Raw genomic sequence first — 21346 nt, forward strand, 5'->3', positions numbered from 1 at the left:
TTTCTGTGCAGCATTCAGCAGAAACTGAAGTGGCTTGCAAACAAACAGGGAGACAAAATACCTCCTTTCAATGTATTACAACCTTAAACGCAAGGAGGAGATAAGGTATGACAAACACAAGTGATGGAGTAAAGAGATGTTCAGCATTGATCTGACCAGTTCCTTATTTCCTCTCCCCTCACAAAAGTCATTCTACAGATGGTAAGCTATATTGAGTTAAATGATTAGGTTGGATTAACAACTCTTCCAATCCATATTCAGCAGGGTAGGTTCCACTATTCTCGGTGAGTCGTTGATACTCCGAGTTCAGTCCCTTCTCCTCCTATGAGCAGCTGATAGCATACAAATATTTAGGGGGCAGTCAAGGCACCTTGAGTGCTATTTCAGACTTGCTTATTGTGCTTGGAAAGCCAATTTAGTCAGGGCTTTTAGTCAGAGCAAAGTGGCAAATGATCTCTATGATTAACTTCTTACTGTAGTCTTAAAAGGGAATGTAATGCATATGGGCTGTGTTCAGTCATATGGACCAGAGATAGGTCCACATTGGGAGATGCCTCAGGTAAAAGATGTTCATGTTTTCTTCCTGCCTCTTGGAAAGTCTGGGGAAGGGATTATCTTCTTTGTCTCCACATAAATCAACTCCAGGTTCTTCTGAGCAAAAGTAATGGGAAATGAATTCCCAATTCCCTTTATAACTGTAAAGCCTTTAATTAAGGAAGGGTACAAGGAGGCACTTAAAATGCCAACCTCAGCAAGCAGCAGAGTCCACCAGCTGAGAAAATAAAATATAACTTGTCAGAATTAAATTGTTTCATCATTAATGTAGTTGGTAGCATTCAAAAACTTAAAATTAGGTAAAAGGCATTGTTGCAGCACAGAAGATTATCTTATAGTTTTAAACTGTGTGTGAGGTTCAACAACTTTGAAGACTGTCAGGCTTACCAGGCAGTGCTGTTTTGTTTAACTCTACCTTATGTTGTAATCATTTAGGAGAGCACAGAACAGCTGAATCAAGTCCGGTGATCCCTTCATTCTGTTACTGTGAAGGTTTTATTTCCAGTTAGTGAAATCAGACCCTATTTTCTGGCTCTTGAATGAACGAGTAGGTTTTTATTTGGAGCTGGCCAGTTCCTATGGAAATTTATTGAGCAAAAGCTCTTGTGTGCAGTATCAAGAGTATTTAAAGTAGAAAACATGGGAATAAAGATTAAGTTTACGTGAGTTTACTTCTGATTAGTAAGAACCTAGATGATCTTGAGGTCTCTTCCAACCTAGAAAATTCTGTGATTCTGTGTGATTCTGTGAGTAACAGATAGTACGTACATAAACATTCTTAAGCATTTTGCTAGAAAGAGCTCTTATTTTTGATTCTTCTGTATATTTTTTTTTCTGCTTCTCCAGTTTATGACTAGTTCTTGAAGCCCAAAGTGCTGTTTTGTTACCATCAAAGAACTCTTCTCTGCTTCAGATCTGAAACAGGACTTCTTCACAAAGAAGGAACACATTGCCTTGCATAAGTATTAAATCAGACCTTGGAGAGGGAAGGATTTGCATACCATTTACACCTATCTAGATAAATGTAAAATAAAAAAAAAAAAATAAAAAAAACAAACAAACAAATACTAGGTATTTCAGGAACAGTAGATGTGCCAATGAAGCTTACCAAGAACAGGTTATAGATAAGTGAATCTCAATATCATTCTGAATGCTTTTATTCCTTTTAATACTGTATTTCTTTTCATAAAGGCATTCATAACAGAAATCAAACAAAGATTCTTTTCCTTTTAAAGTAACGAGCGGAAAAAAAAAAAAAAAGAGCAGTATTCTTATTTCTGTTGTTTGTGGGGTTTTTTTTGTTTTATCTAGCTAAAATCTAACAGTTTCGGTCTGTTTACCATATACAGATGATTTTAAGTTGGATTTTTATTGGTATGCTAAGCAAAATTTTTTATTAAAATGCAAAACTGCCTTTATATACAGTTCTGTATAAAATAATTAAAACATGAAGTTGTATAACTGAAACAGTCTTCCTGCAGAAGTAATTAATTTTAAAGGGAAACCAAAAAAAGTAGGTTGATTCCTGTTAATTATACTTCTCCTTCAACACAGAGAATGCTAAAGAAAGCCTGGAGCAAGTAGTGTTCTTGCTGCTTATATTTATAAATGTTTGAGCCCACGTTCTCAGGTCTTTAGCAGTTTCCACCCACCATCACTCCCTTTGCTTTTTCATAGTGTAATTTAATGTTCATATTTGCAACCTTGGTGATTATGTATGTATGGTGATTATAATATTTTGCATTGTTGGTTCAAGACATGAAAGTGATACAGGCAAAACTGAAATTTGTCCCTCAAGGCTAGCTGTCAAGCCAGGCTACTGTTTCCATGGGAAGGAAAGTAAGAATGAGCTGAGGCCTAGCTCTGAGAAATTTCCAGTGGTTCTGTGACAATTTGTGTATTCAAGGCTGTATTCCTATCGTGAAAGTGTTCAGGTATCATTCAACCCCATTTACGATGCAGATTTTTTTTTTTTCTTTTGACAAGAACAGCTTCATTATGAGCACCAATAATGTGGTTTGGTTTTGCTATTTGTTTTTGAATCTAAAACTATTAAATCTTTTTTTTTTTTTAAATGTGTTAATTATTAGTCATTTGTTTTTTTGTTTGTTTGTTTTTTGTTTTTTTTTTTCAGGAGTTCTCTGGAATCTATCCTCCTGTGATGCACTGAAAATGCCAATCATCCAGGATGCCCTTGCAGTGTTGACCAATGCAGTGATCATCCCTCACTCTGGATGGGAAAACTCTCCGCTCCAGGATGATCATAAAATACAACTTCATTCATCACAGGTGCTGCGCAATGCCACTGGGTGCCTAAGGTGAGTACAGCAAAACACTTGCTTTGCCTGAATCATACTGCTTTATCTTGAATTGTTTCCCATTCTTAGGCACCTGTAAAATACATAATTTTTCCATCAGCAATGAAGATGACTTTCAGTGCAGTAAACTTCAAGTCTGAAATTAATTAGAATACAAGCTTCAGGCCATTCTAAAACAATCTCTAGAAATTTGCCATTTTTCTTTTCTTAATGGCTTTGACCAATCTTCTCATCAAAGTTTGTATATTACAGATGTTTTTTTCTTTGTAGATTTTTCCTATTCCCCCAGTTGCTTAAGTGAAGCCAGTATGTTGTCACAATTACATCCAATTTAATTAAAACAAAAAGTAATTAAGATGCTTAAAAAAAGTAACATGCCTTAAAAGTTCCCAGTGCCATTGGTAAAGTTCTGACAAATACATCAAGTACATTTTTTCTGCTCTGTGAAGATGAAAGTTGGAGTGGAATAAGAGACGAACCAGTTTAACATCGTGCAACCAACATACCTAAATAGATCCTTAGAAAATATGGTATGTATTTATATTTATATACCAAATGCGTATATGCAACACCAAATTACACTTACATAAACATATGCAACGTGACCTATCTATTCCTAAAAGTCACTGTAGAGACTGAAAATAGGATGAATAAGAAGAGTTTCAGTTGTGACAAAACCTTACAAAAGGATTGACTCATAGGAATTTCTGAATTCCAATCCATATTAGTGCATTTATATGCTTTAACTTATGAGACAAGTTCTCTAAGTGTTGTGTTTTTCTTTTTTTTCTACATGTATAATAGAGATTCTGTAATCTATCTCAGAGACATGTTATGAAGATTAATTAGTTAATATTTTTATATACATCACAGGAAATTTGTTAGGTGAGTAGTATTTATCAATGATACAATATGTGTTGTATGTTGCATATAAATCAGAAACCCATCAGATAAAGGTTAATCAAAAAAACTTTATTTGATTTGGAGGCAAATAAAATATCAGTGTTTTATTATGTAAGTATGTCAAGCACCTTTTTCTCCTTGTGCTTTTCATCAAATGAACTATCTTCCTTTCAGAAATGAAATATGAAAAGTTTAAGGGAAAAACTAATAACTATTACTATTGATTGTTTATATGTAATCAGAAGATAATGAAATACAGAGGGTAATAATTTATTGAAAATATACTTTTATTTGACTTAAATACAGGTATGTATATGCATATATCAGCTATAACAGGTTGTGTGTTTGTAGCTAGGTATTTGTATCTGAGTTGTATTAATTTTGAAGAGTTTTGAAAAGAGTTTTGTTCGAAAAGAGTATAATTCTATACAAAACATTCAAGTCCCTAGAAAAAAAAGGTTGCTCATATCACTGTGGCAGAAGTCATTCCATAAGGACTAGTCCCATGTAATACTTTTCACACTTCTGATGTTTAATCTGTCTCAGTTAACAAGCTGCCTCTGTAAGAAATGTCCTTTATAAATTTGGGCCTTCACTGTGCCCCCTCCCTAAACATGCATGTTCAGTGTTGGTCTCCCGACGCCACGATCTGTCTTCCTGTTAACTTTTCCCAACTGCTTCTCCCATCCTTGTTCCTGCAAACCTCAGTTCTTCCCACCTGGTAGTTGTTGGATTCATTGCACATTGGTCTTGAAATCTTTCTTTCTTTCTTTCTTTTCTTTTTGTGAGTGTATGTGCACGCCCATTTGCAAACTGATGTGAGCTTACTGTAGCCTGCACTCTGGGTCAGCCTGAGGACTTGTGGCCACACGAGAATGGTATGTTTGCCTGACACAGTATATTTACACTGCTTTGCAGCAAGGCTTACTACCAAGTGCTTGATGGTATGCTGTCATAGCAGAATGGCTTCTGGTCATCTCGTGCGAAATAAGCTCATATCTGCCTGCAAAAGACTGTGCATATTATACCTCCTGAATCCTTCCCAGATAGCTGCAATAATTCAAATGCCTGTCCTGAGCTGGCTGGTCTTCTTTCCTTCTAAAACCAGGCTTTTTAATACCTTTCTTATCTCAAACCCTCCTTATTTCTTAGATGCATCTTTCTCCCCTCTGTATCTGCTTCGGATATTTATTTGGCCTTCATCCATCTTCTTTAGATAATTTCATCCCACTTAGTCTGTGTGGATGCTCTTTGGCAAAGCCAGAACATTTGGAGACAGTTGAATTTGCTTTTGCTTCACACTAGCAAGAACTTTCTTGTTTACCTTTCCTCAGTTGCTGTTGAAAATCTTTTTCTCTGAATAGAATGTAAAACTTGAGGCTGTGCAAGGGACAAAAGTATTAGTTGACCTCTGAGAGGGTGCCTGGACTTCTGTGTTGTATTCATCTAAGGTAATGGGGTCATTATCTGGAGGAAACGGTGAATGTCAGAAAGAAAAGATGAGAAAGCTCAGTGTTTTACAGGAGCTGGTGAGTGTAGTGCATACTCTGTGCTGCTAGTATGCTAATTAACATTCCTTAAATACATGCCACCCCCAACAAGCTTTCACACTTGCCACTGATGACTGGATACAAGCTTCAGATTTCCATTTCAAGATACCACTGGATGGGGAAATAGTGTAAGGCAAGAAGATGTAATGGGGTTGCTGGCTGAAACATCGTGGTGTGTACGTGGTAAAGTTCATCGCTGTTTTCCATGGGAGGGTTTGTTCTAAGACTCTCATTTGGTTGTCCTCCACCATTTTTTTTTTCTCTTTTTGTTTGAGCTGGTCTGTGAAGGGATGTTGGTTAATAGCAGTTGCATCAGGATTTTCAGTGGTGGTGCTCAGTATATCATAGTAGAATGATCTTCAAACTATTTGTCAAATGTTCCTAAATCTCTAATGCTGACAGACTTTAGAGACATCAGGATGTATTTTATAAGTTTTAATGCTACCAAATATGCCAGGACTCATTTTGTTTAATCTGTGCATTTGATTTTCTGATGCATTCACTTTTGAAAGCTTAAAATAACAATTCAGAGGTGCTATAATACAAACCTTCCTATATGCAATGCCAATAAACAGTTCACAGTGCTTACAATATAGAAGAAAGGTCTTTGATTCGTGTATTTCTTATTTTTATTTTTTGCTATATTAGATGAGTTATTCTTTCTACTGATTTTCCCGTTTCTCAATTTCTTGTTGAGATATATTCTTAGCTTTTTCAATTACAGAGTAGCTTATTATCTACAATTTTAGTACTCTTACCTGATTATTCATTATCATTTTAAAGCAAGTTTTTAATATGTTTTTAAAAATACTATGTAGGAACACTCCTGTCGCACAGTGATCCAGCTGAAATCAGTATGAAATCATATGAAGACAGCAGCAAAATCAGACCTTTTTTAATGTTATTTTCTTCTTCCCTGAAAGAGGTTATTTACAAACTGCACTCTTGCATACTTTCATGATTTGATAAAAGAATAGCTTTAATACAATATTGTGATAGTTAATTTCACGTCAAATATTTTGAAATTGTTTAGATAATTCAAAGCTCTAAATACCATCTTATACCTATCTCTTGTGAACTTATTCTTAATATTCATCTTTCCAAAACTGCCAGGCCTCAATGTGACATGTATTAGAGTAATCACCCAATTTACTTGCCACCCCACTGAGATACTAGTACCTTACCTCATTAAGCTCTGTGAAAGCCTGACTTCTTTTTCCTTTTCAGGTTTCAGCTATGACTCATTTATTTGTGTTTGTGAAATACTATATCTTTGTTTTGTCGTTTCTGAGTCATTTATTTGTTCTACAGAAAATCAAGTGAAAAATGAATTTTGAGTCCCCGTTGTTTATAGGAGGTTTTATAATTCCTAATCTGAAATTTACTAATAACAGGAGACACATTGTACAATACTGTTTTAACCTGACATGTCAAGTTTACTTATTAGTAGATCCCTGTGCAAAGACCATCTGAAAAAATCTCAGAGAATATCTTTTCAAGAGTCTTCATCCTGATGTGCAATCTGGAGCCTGGAGATACTGGGGTGTTTTGTTTTGTTTTGTTTTGTTTTTTTCTCATTAATTGGAAATAAATGTAAGGCAATAGAATGTAATCTGAGCATTTTAAGGAGCTTTAAGAAAGTATTGCTTTAAAATTCTAATCCTATTTCAAGATTCAAAATCATAAAATGCTGACTTTTTCTTTTTTCCATGTTCTATTTAATTTTTCATCATACATCGAAGGTATTGGGCTGAATGTGAAAATCAGCAATATGTTAAAATAGATATCTCCCCCCATGTTAGTAAATTTGAAATTCTATAGGAGAATAACTCCAGTAGTTTTTCTTCATAAAGCCCCATACTTTTCAAATTTTACTACTTCATATTTTCATACTTTTCAAATCTTTCAGAAAATATGTAGAATTATCTCTTTCAAATGAAAAAAAAAAAGGTAGCAAGTTCTCAGAGTAGAAAAGCAAAGGGATAAACTGCTTTTAAAATATGTATTGAATGTAACAGACTTAGTAGTATTTTCTAGACAGGTCAACTTTTAGAAGGAACAAATTACCTTTTTACAACAATTTGTGTTAACTGTGTAGCCCGAAAGCAACTCTTTTTATCTGTTTTGCAGATGAACGATTTGTTTCCCAGACATTTACAGCCATTGCATTTATCCCACAGCCTTATTTCTCCTCTTGTTCTTCTCTAAGCATCCAGAGACTCTTGATTCATATTATTAGGAAATTCTATAATCTCTTTTGAAAACAACATTCTGCTGCATACTGATGAAGGAAAATGTGGGAACAGCATAAAATAAATAGCATGGACAGTATTATTTACCATATGTTCTGATACATATATATATAAAGAAACATATATATATATGAAACTTATTAGGATACTAAACTGATATAGTTTGTATGCACATATGTATATATGTGTATATATATATGCATATAAAAGGGCTGATTGTTGAAGCTAAAATGTGTATCTGTCTTTACTGACCAGTGCAAAGTCTGAGTATCTTCAGTTGCATATAAATGGAGCTAGCTTCTAGTAGTAGGACCAGGACCTTTGCTGATGATTTTTTTTTTTCTTTTTGATTCTCCTCCTATCAACGGCATGCAGAGGTTTTCCATCATTGTATGCTGTCATGAGTATAGAGATGTTGGACTTTCCAACCCATCCAGCATCTCTCATTACTTTTTCTAAAGTCTAGGAGCTATTCTCAAGCTGACCTTGCAGTCTTAGCATCAAGTAACAGAAAGTGCATGCTCTATTAAGAAACCTGTCAGAATCCAGGGTTAGGTTATAGTGCACAAAACTCCTCTTGACTGTGTGTTGCTATTAGCAGCCTAATCGAGGGAGGGGCTTTTACTACAGACAGATCTGGAGAAGAGTCATGGGAAAATGACAGCTACCTGGAGGCATAATGAGGCAGGGTTACATAGAGAGGTAGCTCTGCAAATCCACTCCCTTGAGTTTTCCTCCTCCTAGCCTCTTGGAGGCCTCTCTTACCCTTGAGAAAGGTATAAGCATCACTGTTCTTGTCTTTTTAATACAAAGCTAGTGTAATTAAAATCCAAGCATCATCAGATCAGCAGTTTCGATGCTAATTATCTGGCTACAAGATATTCTATATAAACATACATATTATATATATATATATATACACATGTATATATATATATATTCTATTCTGTATTTATAGTTATTCTGTAAATGTATTGCAGTGAAACATGTATTTTACACAGTCCATAGACCTGCACACCATGTGTTTTAAGCCTCATTTGGTCACTGTTAGGATGTTGAATCAAGAGAATTCCTAAACATCCATTGTTAAACAGATGTGTTCTCCTGATATTTCTCTTCAGCTTGGGAGTTTTGCTATGACCTGGACTTAGAAGTAAGTGCAGATAAAAGTCTTCTCAAGAAGCTAAGGAGAAGCTTAGCTTTCGAGCCTATAATGTCCGGGCCAGTGTAGTTCAATCCCTTTTCATTAAAACCTAAATTCTCATTAATCTTATATTATTTATTTGCCTGTGTCCCAGTAACAGACTAACAACAGACTGTGGAGGAACTGAAGGATTAATGTCAACTCTTTGGTATTTTGAAGAGACCAAGGATTCCTGATATATACTGTATAAATGACTACCTGATAACTTCCAATTCAATAAATACATTTAATATAAATGAAGGTACCTTGATCATGACTTCTACATATTGTCTTTCTTTCCAGGATAAAGCTCAGTAGCATATTCATATGCTAAAATAGAAGTTAAAATAATGACTGTATTGCTTACTTTTAAATTTATTAGCTTAGAGGTTCCGTATTACTTGTACACAATGAATTTTGAAAAACTGTCTTTAATAAGCTTGATAATACTTTCCAAAGTATCATAGTGGAGCATAGTTCACTGCGTGGAATATGGACTGAACTTCTTTTTCTTGCCTTTAAAACAAGATAGAAAGGAGCAAACTCTAAGTTGCACTTACCTAGTGGCAGGCATTTTAATCAGTGAGTAGGCTCTCGATAAAAGCCTATGTTTTAGAGGCTTTGAGTATTTCTAGACTATCACTGACTCAGCTCTGAAAATCATTTGCCATTTTGATGTTGTTGATAGTTAACTATGAATTTAAGTGTCTAACTTCAGGCACCTCAGTGTAAAAACTTGCAGACAGGCTGCTTTCATGGACTTGAAATATGCAAAGTGTATTTTTAAAAAGGCCTAAAACTTTCACTAACTCATGTATAAATGTTCGCTGCCATATTCTTCACCTTGAAAGCACAAGCCAAAACTGGAAAAGTCATAGGAAATGAATAAAGATTCAATCTAATGTGGTCCTTATAATGTGGGTGATGTTTCACCTTTTCAAGAAGGTGAAAGGCCCAATCTAGGAAAAAGTCACAAACCAATTGGAGAGGCTACAATGATGGGTGCATCCCACTTACACACAAATTTTAGGAGGTAAATTTATGCAGGGTATGAGGGAGATTATGCCTTACTGAAATCTGTGATGATTCAGAAATGTAGCTGAAATAAAAACCTTATAATTTGGGGCAGAAGAAGATTTTAGTTTCAATAGATCAGTGTCCTCTGATTACTGCTGTAATATTTTTATTCAGAAAAATACTCAAGGGAAAATTATGAACAGAATTAAATGTGTTAAATGTGTAGCTGTGTCAGATCCTTAAGCACCCCTCTTTTTCATAATGGTGCAGTTACTTGCATTCTACATATTCATGAACAAACTTATAAGGTTTATACAAGGTCATACTGTATTAATTATAGCACTGGTATTCAAATAGCACTCTGAAGTTCAATGCTGTTTCAGCATTTCTGGTAAAAGCTTTGCTTCAACCAATGAAACTGATGTTACAAGTTCCACATGCATCTGGAAGTTCATTTTGGGCTCAAGTTTTATCAAAATCTCAACCAGAAATTTTATTTTTAAACTGTTGTGGAGTACCTTTTGTATTCTTCTTTGGTCTGAAAAACAGCACATCATAGTTTTTTTGAGACACTTTTTGCTCTGCTATATGCTTAGAAACACGTAACAGCCTATGGCAGCGTGCCTTCTTCCTCCATCATTTTATCGGGTAAGAGAACCTGGACTACTCTGCCTAAATCTGCCAAATGCAGAAGGAACTCCCAATGTAATGATTTTGCACCAAGACAGCAAAAAGCGATGGTGAACCTCCATCTTCTGAGTATTATTCAAGTAATTTCTGAGCAAACAAGGAAACTCATACATTTCAATGGGACTTCATGTTTGTATACAAATTAAAAATATTGGACATATTCGTCAAAGTCTGATAATTTAGTACATAACTGAAATTTAGTTCCTGTTATTCAACTGAGATCTTTTCCAATACTCATGATGTGAGCTTTTTTAGGAAAAAAAAACAAAAACACACACTAGGTGTCATACAGTTGCAAGTATTTACATGTTCCTATGACAGGAGTATGTTCTTCCTGTAATTTACTAATACACTTGCTGGAAATTATACACGCACATCTCAAAAGAATGAATATGCCTCAGTTCTGTCGCTTTCATTTTACGATATTCTTAAGTTCAATGATGATGACAAAACTATTGACTGCTTCTTCTTATGCTAAATGGTTTATGATGTGCCCTAGCCTTGGATGAGGGATGTCGTGAATATCTCAAGTATGTTTTGAATGACTGACTATTTTCCCAGTTTTTGATCGTTTTAATTCACTTCAGGCTGAGTGCCTGCTGTTCACTAAAGCCTAATGTGAAAATTACACGTGTGCTCACATTTGTCTGGTTAGGTGGTGTTAATTTACATTTCATTCTGTCACCATTTTAACCAGTGAAGATGTCAATGTTCAGAAGAAAGTGAAGTTGTTTGCTTTGTGAAAAGGGTTAGATTGTACAGTGGAGCAAGGTTTTTGTGTTTTTTGTTGTCGTTGGTTTTTTGTTTGTTTGTTTTGGTTTGTTATGTTTTGTTTTCCATTTCAGAACAGTATTTATTTGTGTAGTAGTGAGTGTTAAGCTTGGCAGTTTTCAGGAACCCATAATAAATTATTATCTGAATTTTGGTGGCCTGCTGACTGAATTTGAGCTGAATCCAAGTCCAGCTGACTGTAAGGGGTGTCCTCCTCTCCCCCATGGCCAGCTGCACAGCTGAGTACCACAGTGACCCAGCCATTTTCTTTTCACGAAGTCTTCAAGCCAGAGTGGCTCTGCCTGTATTGTAGAACATGTCTCCAGGCAGTCACTACAGGCAAACAGAGCTGAATAGACAGAGCTGTGCCTCAACTGTCTTGGCCAGTTGGCCAGAAACAATTTGGTTGAGAAAGAATCACAAGGCAGCAGGAGGGGCAGCAGGCCTCTGGTGTCTGCTGGAGCCACCATGTACCTCACTTGTTGCTTTGCTGACTGCTCAAAATTGCAGATGGTCCTTTTTGAATGGTTACTTTGTAAAGCTGATTTGGTCTGGCTGGCCCTGTAGAAAATACTATTTGTCTCAGCATGACAGAAAAACTGATTGTGGTAATTCTCTAGCACCACTTGTGGTCATGATGACTGATTGTAGAGGATGGTGTTTCATTTACCCAAGGAAAATGAGAAACACAAGCATCCTGAGTTTATATGCCTAGTCACAAAGAGGGTTGAGGTTCTTTGTCCCTCATCATTTGATTTCTTTATTAACCAGCCTTTCTCTTGCAGTGCTAGAGGACTTTTGAAAACACATGGCTCCGCAGAGTGAAGGAAAGGCAGGGCATATTGTGCAGCTTTCCCTCGTTATTGTATGAGAGACTGCTTCAAATACGAACAAACTTCCCTTAGGGATGAGAAGATCATCTGGTCTCTTTGGTCGGTCTGAGGATTTTCAGTAGAGATATCTGTTTGAAGTGTGCTGAGCTTGCTTCATCCTTCTGGGTAAGCCAGCCAGCATCGCAAAGTAAACATTTTATCACCCTGTTTCAGAACGTATTGAGCATGTGAACTGTCTCACTTCAAGCACCAGAGTAATTAATGCCAGCAGCTCAAGTTGAGCCAGTGCTCAAGTCTTTTGCTGCAAGGCTTTCATAGCATTCCAAATTTCTGCTAGTTGGTGAGCTACTGAGAGCTCATGAGAAATATGTCACAGTAATATCCTTAGTACTAAAGCCCTAAGACCTGCAGTCTCCACTAGCCAAACTTGTAAACTTTGTTGCTGTTATGTGTTCTGGAAATATTTTCCCACAAAACCTCACGATGAAGTAAGTAAATAGAAAAGAAATAAAAATAGAGCTCTTGGGAGTGTGATGAAATAGACTGCTGAGCCTGCTTAGCATACAGTCAGTCCACTCATGATGTCTGAGCTGAAGACTGAAAAGCAGAAGACCATTTCTGGATGTCATCTTTTGTGAAACTTCGCCTGGTGAGCACTGAGCTTGTATTCTTATTGACACTCCTACATCTGCACGTAAGAATTTTAGCTCTTCATAAGATTCTTCCCTTGAGTAGAGAGGACGATCTAATAAGAACACTTTGACAAAGAAAGATGAAGTCCATTACTTGCAATTTCCCGCTTTCTGAGAGGATTTGCAAAGGGGACAATTAATTTGGAGTAAATTGAGACTTTCATAAAGATCACAGTAAAAAAGCGTGTGATGCCTGTCACTAGTTCAGTTTCATCAATTGTATCAAATTTGAATATTTCTCTGGCCATGCTAAAAACTACCACGCATGTGAAGTAACAGGGCAAGTCAGGGCAAGCTGCAAGGTGATGCTGGTTCCAGCTCACTGATAAGCCCAAAGCCTTGCAGACACTGCTTGGCTTAGCAAGAGCCTTGGTCCCAGTGCAACAACAGAATGGGACAAGAGTTCTATCATGTCTTTCTTCAGCAGAGTCTGTGATAAGATTCAGGGTAATGTGGCAGGCAGAGTGGAAGACTTAGCTCTTTAAAAAGGAGTTAAACAAAGATCTTAAAGGTTTGAGGGGTTTGGTTGTGTTTGTTTGTTTGTTTGTTTGTTTGTTTTCCTTCCAATTGCATTCCTTAAATTAGTTTCATATTGTGTTTTCAAGTTCAATATTGCTGTTGAGAAAGTTTCTTTTGGAAAGAATGCAAGCATTTTATTTTATTTTTAATAATAATTATTATCCTGTAATTTAACTAAATCTGCATTAACTATATAAAAATATTTAACATCTATTGGATAGTATTTTTAGCTAGGATTGCACACTACCTACAGAGGATTACTGTGACAAAGTAGTTCTGAAGTATTCATCCTAGGGTAGCTTTTTTACTTTCACAGCTCATTTCTTTTTGTCAGGTACTCATTTATTATAGTTAGTTGGTTACAGCTTCAGCGTTTTCTCTTGAAGGACAGTAGTGTTGTGAAATACCTCCTCCTCTTCCCCTGCTGTCAGTCATCCATCTTTATGTCCGATTTACTATGCACAAAAGTGCTATAATTGAAAAGTGTTTCCAGAGAGGTAGTCATGAAAGGGCACGGTGTGAGTATAGTGCATACACAAATATAGGATTTTTTTAATCCACTAACAAAGTAAAAATACATAATAAATAAGAAAATTAAAGAAAAAATACATCGAAATATTCGTTTAATTCCTTAGAATCAATTTATATAATTAATTTGTATTGACCTAATTATTCAGTGGACCAGTCAGCTTGATTGATTTTGATTTATATCTACTATCATTCATTGTCAGACTTCACACTAAGAAGGAGTGTCTTCTACTCTATACAAATATGAGAAAATATGCAATGTTGTATGTATTTTTGGTATAACTCATGTTATAGTTGTACAGGGGCTTGTGCTCACAACCTAGATGCATTCTGGACTGCTCATGTGAGTGTTTGCAGTCAATGGGTAGATCTAAGTCTGCCTGGCTGTGGACACATCTTGTGATCTCAGAAATATTTTTTCTGTTTTGTTACCCCACAGAAACAAGAGAGATCTCATATTTAGTTAACAAACTGGGTGAGTGTGATTGAGCATTCTTCTTATAGCTTCTGTGATGAAGAGGGCACAGCAGAGACTAATGTTTCTGCTTACCTTCACCTACAGCAGGACCAAGCAGAAACAAACATTTATGAGGTTGTACAAATACTTGCTGTGCACAAGAGAATGTTCAGCTCCTGGGACAAATTTAAGAAGGAAGACCCAGCTTTATTAACTTTCCAATAAGGTCAGAGATGTAACTAAGATGATGTCTTCTATGCTAGGCAAAAACAATGGAGCTTTTCTTATCCTACTCCCTGACAATCACATCAGACTTTTTCGTCAGCAGGCTACAGAGATTACCAAGAAGAGTAACTAAGCCACACAAAGGTAAAGGATCCACCAGTAAAAGAAATTGGAGGGTGGCTGCCACTGGGATAGCCTATGCTGGAAAGGGAAGTTCACATGAAGGATATATTTTCCAAACTGAAATTTTACAAGATTTACAGGAATTATACATTTTTTTATTTGTTTTTAAATGTTTGAGGTATATGGTTATTATATTTTTTTAAATTTGTTTAGACTTTACTTCTAAGAGGTCTGGAAATTTTGATTAGGGAAATACCCTTCAATTACATTGTAGACAAAGTGGACTAAAAGAGTCTTCAGGCACTGAAAGAACCTCAGATTCCCCAGAATGCTGTTTTTTGTTGTTTTTGTTTTTGTATAGTTGTGTTTTTTTGGAGGAGGAGAGGGGAATAGCGAGTTGTTGTTGTTTTTTATTTTAGATTTGATTAAGAAACCTGAAAAGCTGAAGGTTAAGTAGGCAGTGTTTCCATCTGGGAGGACTTAAGGGAAATCAATCACCTTCCTTTGATTATGAAAGCAATTTCTGGCTTGTTTTATGTTGGTTGTTTAACTAGATACCAGAATTTAGTGCTGATTGTATAGAGGCATCCTACTTCAGTATGTCACGTTTATTTATACACAGATGACCTTTTACAAATAAGCTGCTTGTTTTAACATTTGCTTCACTGAACCTACGGGTACGTTAAAGACTTTGATATTATTGTTACACGGAATGAAGGTAGAATCACAGAATCATAGAATGGTTCAGGTTGTAAGGGATCTTAAAGATCACCATGCTATGTGAAGAGACACCTTTCACTAGGTCCGGTTGCTCAAAATCAAATCCATATATATTATCATTAATTGCTAATAAAAAGATGGAGGGGCTCACCAAGCCAGTTTCCATCATTTTTCAGCAGTCCTGGCTATCAGGGGAAGTCCAAGTTGACTGGTAGCTAGAAAATGGGATGCCCATTTACAAGATGGGCTGGAAGGAGGACTCAGGGAACTACAGGCCTGTCAGTCTGACCTTGGGTGCCAGGGAAGGTGATGGAGAAGATCATCTTGAGTGCCATCACTCAGAACGTACAGGACAACCAGGTGATCAGGCCCAGTCAACATGAATTTATGAAAGGCAGGTCCTGCTTGACTAACCTCATCTCCTTCTGTGATAAGGTGACATTTAGTGGATGAGGGAAAGGCTGTGGATGTTGCCGATTTAGACTTCAGTAAAATTTTTGACTCCATTTCCCACAGCATTCTTCTGAAGAAACTAACTGTGCATGGCTTGGACAGACATACACTTCGTTGGAAAAAGAAGGGGTTGGGTGGCCTGACCTAAAGAGTTGTTGCAAATGGAGTTAAATCCACCTGGAGACCAGTCACAAATGGTGTCCCCCAGGACACAGTACTGGGGCCAGTTCTCTTCAATGTCTTTGTCAATGATCTGGACAAGGGGATCGAGTGTACCCTCATAAGTTTGCTGAAAACACCAAGTTGGGCACAAGTGCTGATCTGCTCAAGGGTAGGAGAGCTCTGCAGAGGGATCTGGATAGGCTGTACTGATGGGCCAAGGCCAACTGTATGAGGTTCAGCAAGGCTAAGTGCTGGGTCCTGCACTTGGGGCACAACAACCCCGTGCAGTGCTACAGGCTTGAGGTTGAGTGGCTGGAAAGCTGCCCAGTGGAAAGGGACCTGGTGGTATTGGTCAGTATCGGTCAAGAGCTGGTTGAATATGAGCTAGCAATGTGCTCAGGTAGCCAAGAAGGCTGACAGCAACCTGACTTGTATCAGTGTGGCCAACAGGACTAGGAAAGTTATTGTCCCCCTGTACTCAGCTCTGGTGAGGCCGCACCTTGAACACTGTGTTCAGTTTTGGGACCTTCACTACAAGAGGGACATCAAAGTGCTGGAGCAAGTCCAAAGGGCAATGAAGCTGGTGAAAAGTCTAGAGAACAAGTTTTATGAGGATCAGTTGAGGAAATTGGGGTTATTTAGCCTAGAGAAGAGGAGGCTAGGGTGACCATGTCACTCTCTACAACTACCTCAAAGGAGGTTGTAGCAGTGTGGGGCTTGGTCTCATGACCGGGCTTTTGCCAGGTTGAATAACCTGGTCTAGTGGAAGGTGCCCATGGCAGGGGGGCTGAAATTAGATTATCTTTAAGGTCCCTTCCAGCCCAAACCACTCAGTGATTCTGTGATTCTTCTCTCCCAAGCAACAAGTGATAGGACAAGAGGAAATGGCCTCAACTTGTGTCAGGGGAGGTTTAGGTGGGATACTAGGAAATATTTCTTCACTGTAAAGGTTACTAGGCATTGGAACAGGCTGCCCAGGGAAGTGGTTTAGTCACTATCCCTAGAGGTATTCAAAAGATGTATAGATGTGGTGCTTAGGGACATGGTTTAGTGGTAGACTTGGCAGTGCTAGGTTAATGGTTGGACTTGATGATTTTAGAGGTCTTTTCCAACCTGAATGATTTTGAGATTCTTTGTGTGGGTTTGTATGTGTTTATATACTTCCTTTTATTGTAGCTGTCGTTGGACTGAATAAAAACAGTTGGCAATATTTCTTTTAAGAAAATGGAAAGAGACTTCATTAGAACAAACATTTTATTCTAGAATCGTGGCTGCACATATCATGAAACACATGGAAGGCATTAACTGATTAATTATCCTCCATAATTCTCCATCATAGTTCTGTCTAGACTATATAATGCATGCAGTGTTGCTTCTGCCAGGGTTACATTTTGCTTGACCTTATTGTAGGCACACAGTATAATTATTAAATGGGGGGTAATTTATGTAAACAAATGTTAGTTTTTCATAGCATGAGCCCTATCATTATGTTTTATTGCTAGTGGATGTGTTATATAGTCAGCCATTTTTCAAGGGTTTGAGTAGATCATTATTGTAAATTATACTTGAAACTCCAAGAATTTAGAGTTTACAAAGTGAAAGTATTATAATTCCTACATATCATTATTGTTTCCTCTCCTCCGAGTTTGTCTGAACTTTAAGCTCTCGCTTTAGCGAAGCAAATATATCTTACCTTGTAAGTAAGACACACTTCAAATTATTTTCCGGTTAGTACACAGAGAATGTGGGAGATGTTACTACAAACCAGATCCTATAGTAGGTAAAAACAAGTATGTGGGAATATCTTTAATACTTTGGTAACTGTAATGTACTGGCCTTCCTCACTTAGAAGTAGTTGCCACAAACTAAAATTGACTCCTTTTCTTCTTAAAAGCCAAGTTAAACTAAGGGCTCCCATTGTTAAATCAAGTGTGGGAATGTGTTATGAAGGTAACAGTGAAACTATCCACCAGTTTCCTTCTTGGTTTCCAAAAATACCAATAATCTTTCTTTTTTCTTTCTCCTTTTTTCTTTTTTTTTTTCTTTTTTTTTTTTTTTTTCAATAAGAAAGACATCAATATAGTTTACAATGATATTTGAGTAGCTGGAGTTTTCCTTGGTGTAGACATACAGTGGTTTTTGGAATGTGACTCCTGGCAAGAATCTAAGCTTATTCATTCCTTTCCTGCTTAGTCATTCATTTCACACTTATTCCTCTCTGTTGGAGGTCTGTCCTTGTGCTGTTTATTTTTGTGAAGCTCATGTGTACAGTAAAATATAAATGCTTTTGCTATATTACCAATAATAAATATTTGTTCATGCTCAAAATGTGCAGTAAGAAGAAGAGTGGTTTCCAGCAGATGCTAGTCTGGAGTTCGCTCTGCTCTTTTAATAGTTGGTGTGAAATGATTTTAGTGGCCTTGGCACAATTCCTGCTCCTGTCTCACTAAAAGCACTACTACTATCGTCAGTCTTTGATACCCAGGCAGGGAACAGAAATTACATTGGCGGTGCAACTGAAAGATTAGCTTGCAGCACTGGGTAGGTGTAGCTGCAGCAACTACACATCACCTTGTTCAGTCAACAGTACAGAACATTGCATTTCCTATATGCCTCCCGTTGGCCCAGACTATAAATTCAGATTGCAATTCTCACCTGTAATAGCATACTTTCCTATTTAACTTTGGTTGCTAACCATACCTACATATGCTTTGACCATTCTTCCTGACAACATCACCAATATCTCCATGACAGTCACAAATTCAGTGGATTTTGAAGAACTGCTTTGCTGTTGCAGGTTGTGTTTACCCAGAAAGTGTGATCTGTTCTGCTGGAGAAAGTTTTGCACCTTTTCTGTAGGGGAACACGGGATTATGGCCATCAGCACTGTTAGCATTAAAAAAAAAAAAAAAGCTATATAGGTTGGATGAATCTCAGAGTAGGAAAGAGGAAATGGAGAGAGCAATGAGGGATATTAGGAGATGATGGAAGAAAGAGATGTGGCTTTGCCACTGGAACTGGAACACAGTGTAAGGAGAAGGAGAGGTTTGGTACAGAAGAACATCAGTAACTGCTTTGTGGAACCAATGTAGCAGATGGTCTGAGAGAGCAGAATGGACTAGAATGAGCATCCTAAGGAGCACATACTGAGACTTGAGTCTGAAGAAAATTGGGGGAAATCCTAACTTGTGAGAAAACCAGGATAGAACAGGCTGTAGAAATATGGCAGAGGAGATCAAGAGGAAATAGAAAGAAGAGTCTAAAGATGCACCCTAAGAATCCAGTTACTACCATTCCTTGCTATCAGTAGCTGAGAGGCCACAGTCTGTGTGGATCATTATAAGACACTTTATCTATTCCAGGCATGAGTTTGTTTTAATGTCAGTTCCTGTTGGGAATGTCTGACACCTCTGCAGACCAGAGCTTTCTCTAAGGTTGCCAGGCAGAACCCTCTCTGGAGCTGTTTCATAGGAGAAGGGTGTTCACTGAGTTAATTAAATAAATAAATAAATTGGTGAGACCTTGGGAACAAACCTCCTTACAAGAAGACTGGAAATTCTGACAGAAGGCTCACTGGAGTAAACAAAAAGATTCATACTGAAGCAACAAGATGCAAACTGAAGCACAAAAAGAGCATGAAGTGGAAACCAGAAAAAACAGTCAAGTTCCAGCACTTGAGGATGAAACAAGGAAGATCAAAGCCCAGCTAGATAGAGCAAACTAGGGTCACAGCAGGAGTTTTTACAGGTTTATCTATCCTAAAAGCACAAAGAAAGTGAGAGGAATGTGAGTCCACTGTTGCATGGGGAAGCAATGGACAAAAGGCAGAAGACTGAAGAACGCAACACCTTTTTTCACCTCAATCTTAACAAGTAAATTCTTTACTCAGTACTGGAGTGGCTGCATCTGCAATACTGTGTCCAGCTTCGGGTCCACTCAGTTCAACAAAGATGTTCAGATACTGGACTTAGTGTAGGGAAGAGGCCACAAGTTTCAGATTGGGAGGTTCAAACTGGACGTTATGCTTCACCAAGAAGGCATTGCAGCACTGGAACAGAGAGGTGGTGGGATGTCTGTCTTGGATGTCTTCAAGGCTCCCTGTGCAAAGTCACTGACTTTATCTCATGTTGGTGATAGTGCTGCTTCAAGTACAGGGTGGACTGGTTGTCTCCCAGCATATCTGAGGTTCTCTGAGTGATTCCAGAGTTTCTAGTCAAGCCCTCAGAAAACAAGGAAAACAGAAATTGAAAGCTCTGAAACAAAATCTGGAAGAGTACAAAATTCCCTTACCTCCTTTACCCGTACAGGCCATTATTTCGCTTTCCTGCAGTGCTCATACTAATTTCTGACAGAGGCAAGCAGACTAACAGAAAACAATGTTCTCTGCAATGTATCTCTGATTTACACCAAATAAGGCCCTCTTGTGCAGTGCACGAGGTATGTAGTCCTATGGGGATGAAAAGTGACAGTGTAGAGAGCGTACCTTGATCATTTTGTAAAAAACAGGCAAAGGTAAGTTGCAGGAGCAAATTTAAATTTGGTGATTACTTAAGTTTTCATCAGTGCTTGACTTTGTAACCTTACTGCTCTATAAAATATTTTATAATTCATAATGATGAACTGATTAGCAATTGCAGGTATAATTACTTTCAAACGTCAGCTGAACAGCTAAAGAAAGATTTGTGTTTGGAACATCTTTTTTTAATTGCAGTTGTGTAGATTAATGAGTGTTCATTTGGTGTTTCTCTTAATTTTTGTTAAGATCAATTTTAAATCATAGAATAGTTTATGAAGTAAATAAAGTTTTGTGAATTAGTAAGTAGTGTTTTGATGGCATTTTAAATTGAAATGTGTAGTTATGCCATTGGACACATGTATAAGATGTTTATGTAAATAGACTGTTCCACACACTGCAGCATTAAGTAATCACCATGACTTTAAACACTAAGCAGATAGTTTGAACACAAGGCATGTAAGTGGAATTTAGTTCTCAAAATAAGAATCCCTCACAGAAATACAGTAACAGGAGTTCTACTTGCTGCTCTTCGCGTAAATATCATTGTGTAAATGCAGTGGCATCACTCCAGAAAACTTGTTTTTAATGAAACTAACTGTGAAATGACTGAAAACTCTGAAAATGAATTTTGAAGTGTACTGTTTGTATATTATAGCAGCATTAAGAAACACGCCAGATGTACCTGCTACTTGAGTTCAATGGCAAAACTGTCTACTCTGTGGTATTAAGTGCCCTGCTAAAGAGGGGTTTCTTGCTGCCAAGCTCCCCAGGAAGACCTCCCTCACTGATGGCACAGGAGTGGTGCCAGCCTGCACATGGAACTGGCTGCTCTTCTCCTCGGGAGGCTGGACACTGTGATGCTATCTGTCTTTGAGGAAG

At 37.4% G+C, this 21346-nt stretch overlaps 1 protein-coding gene across 1 annotated transcript in view; it reads left to right on the forward strand.

The window, feature by feature from the left end:
- The window catches only part of CTNND2 (catenin delta 2), a gene marked incomplete at both ends in the record, with an annotated part of 525744 nt that overhangs the window by 393212 nt on the left and 111186 nt on the right, over positions 1 to 21346 (forward strand). The window contains one exon of the mRNA XM_084281644.1: positions 2690 to 2873. Within this exon, the coding sequence (XP_084137770.1) occupies positions 2690 to 2873 (184 nt within the window). The remainder of the gene's footprint in view (positions 1 to 2689; positions 2874 to 21346) is intronic.

Source organism: Netta rufina, assembly GCF_964035555.1.
Source record: "Netta rufina genome assembly, chromosome: 2".
NCBI lineage: Eukaryota > Metazoa > Chordata > Aves > Anseriformes > Anatidae > Netta > Netta rufina.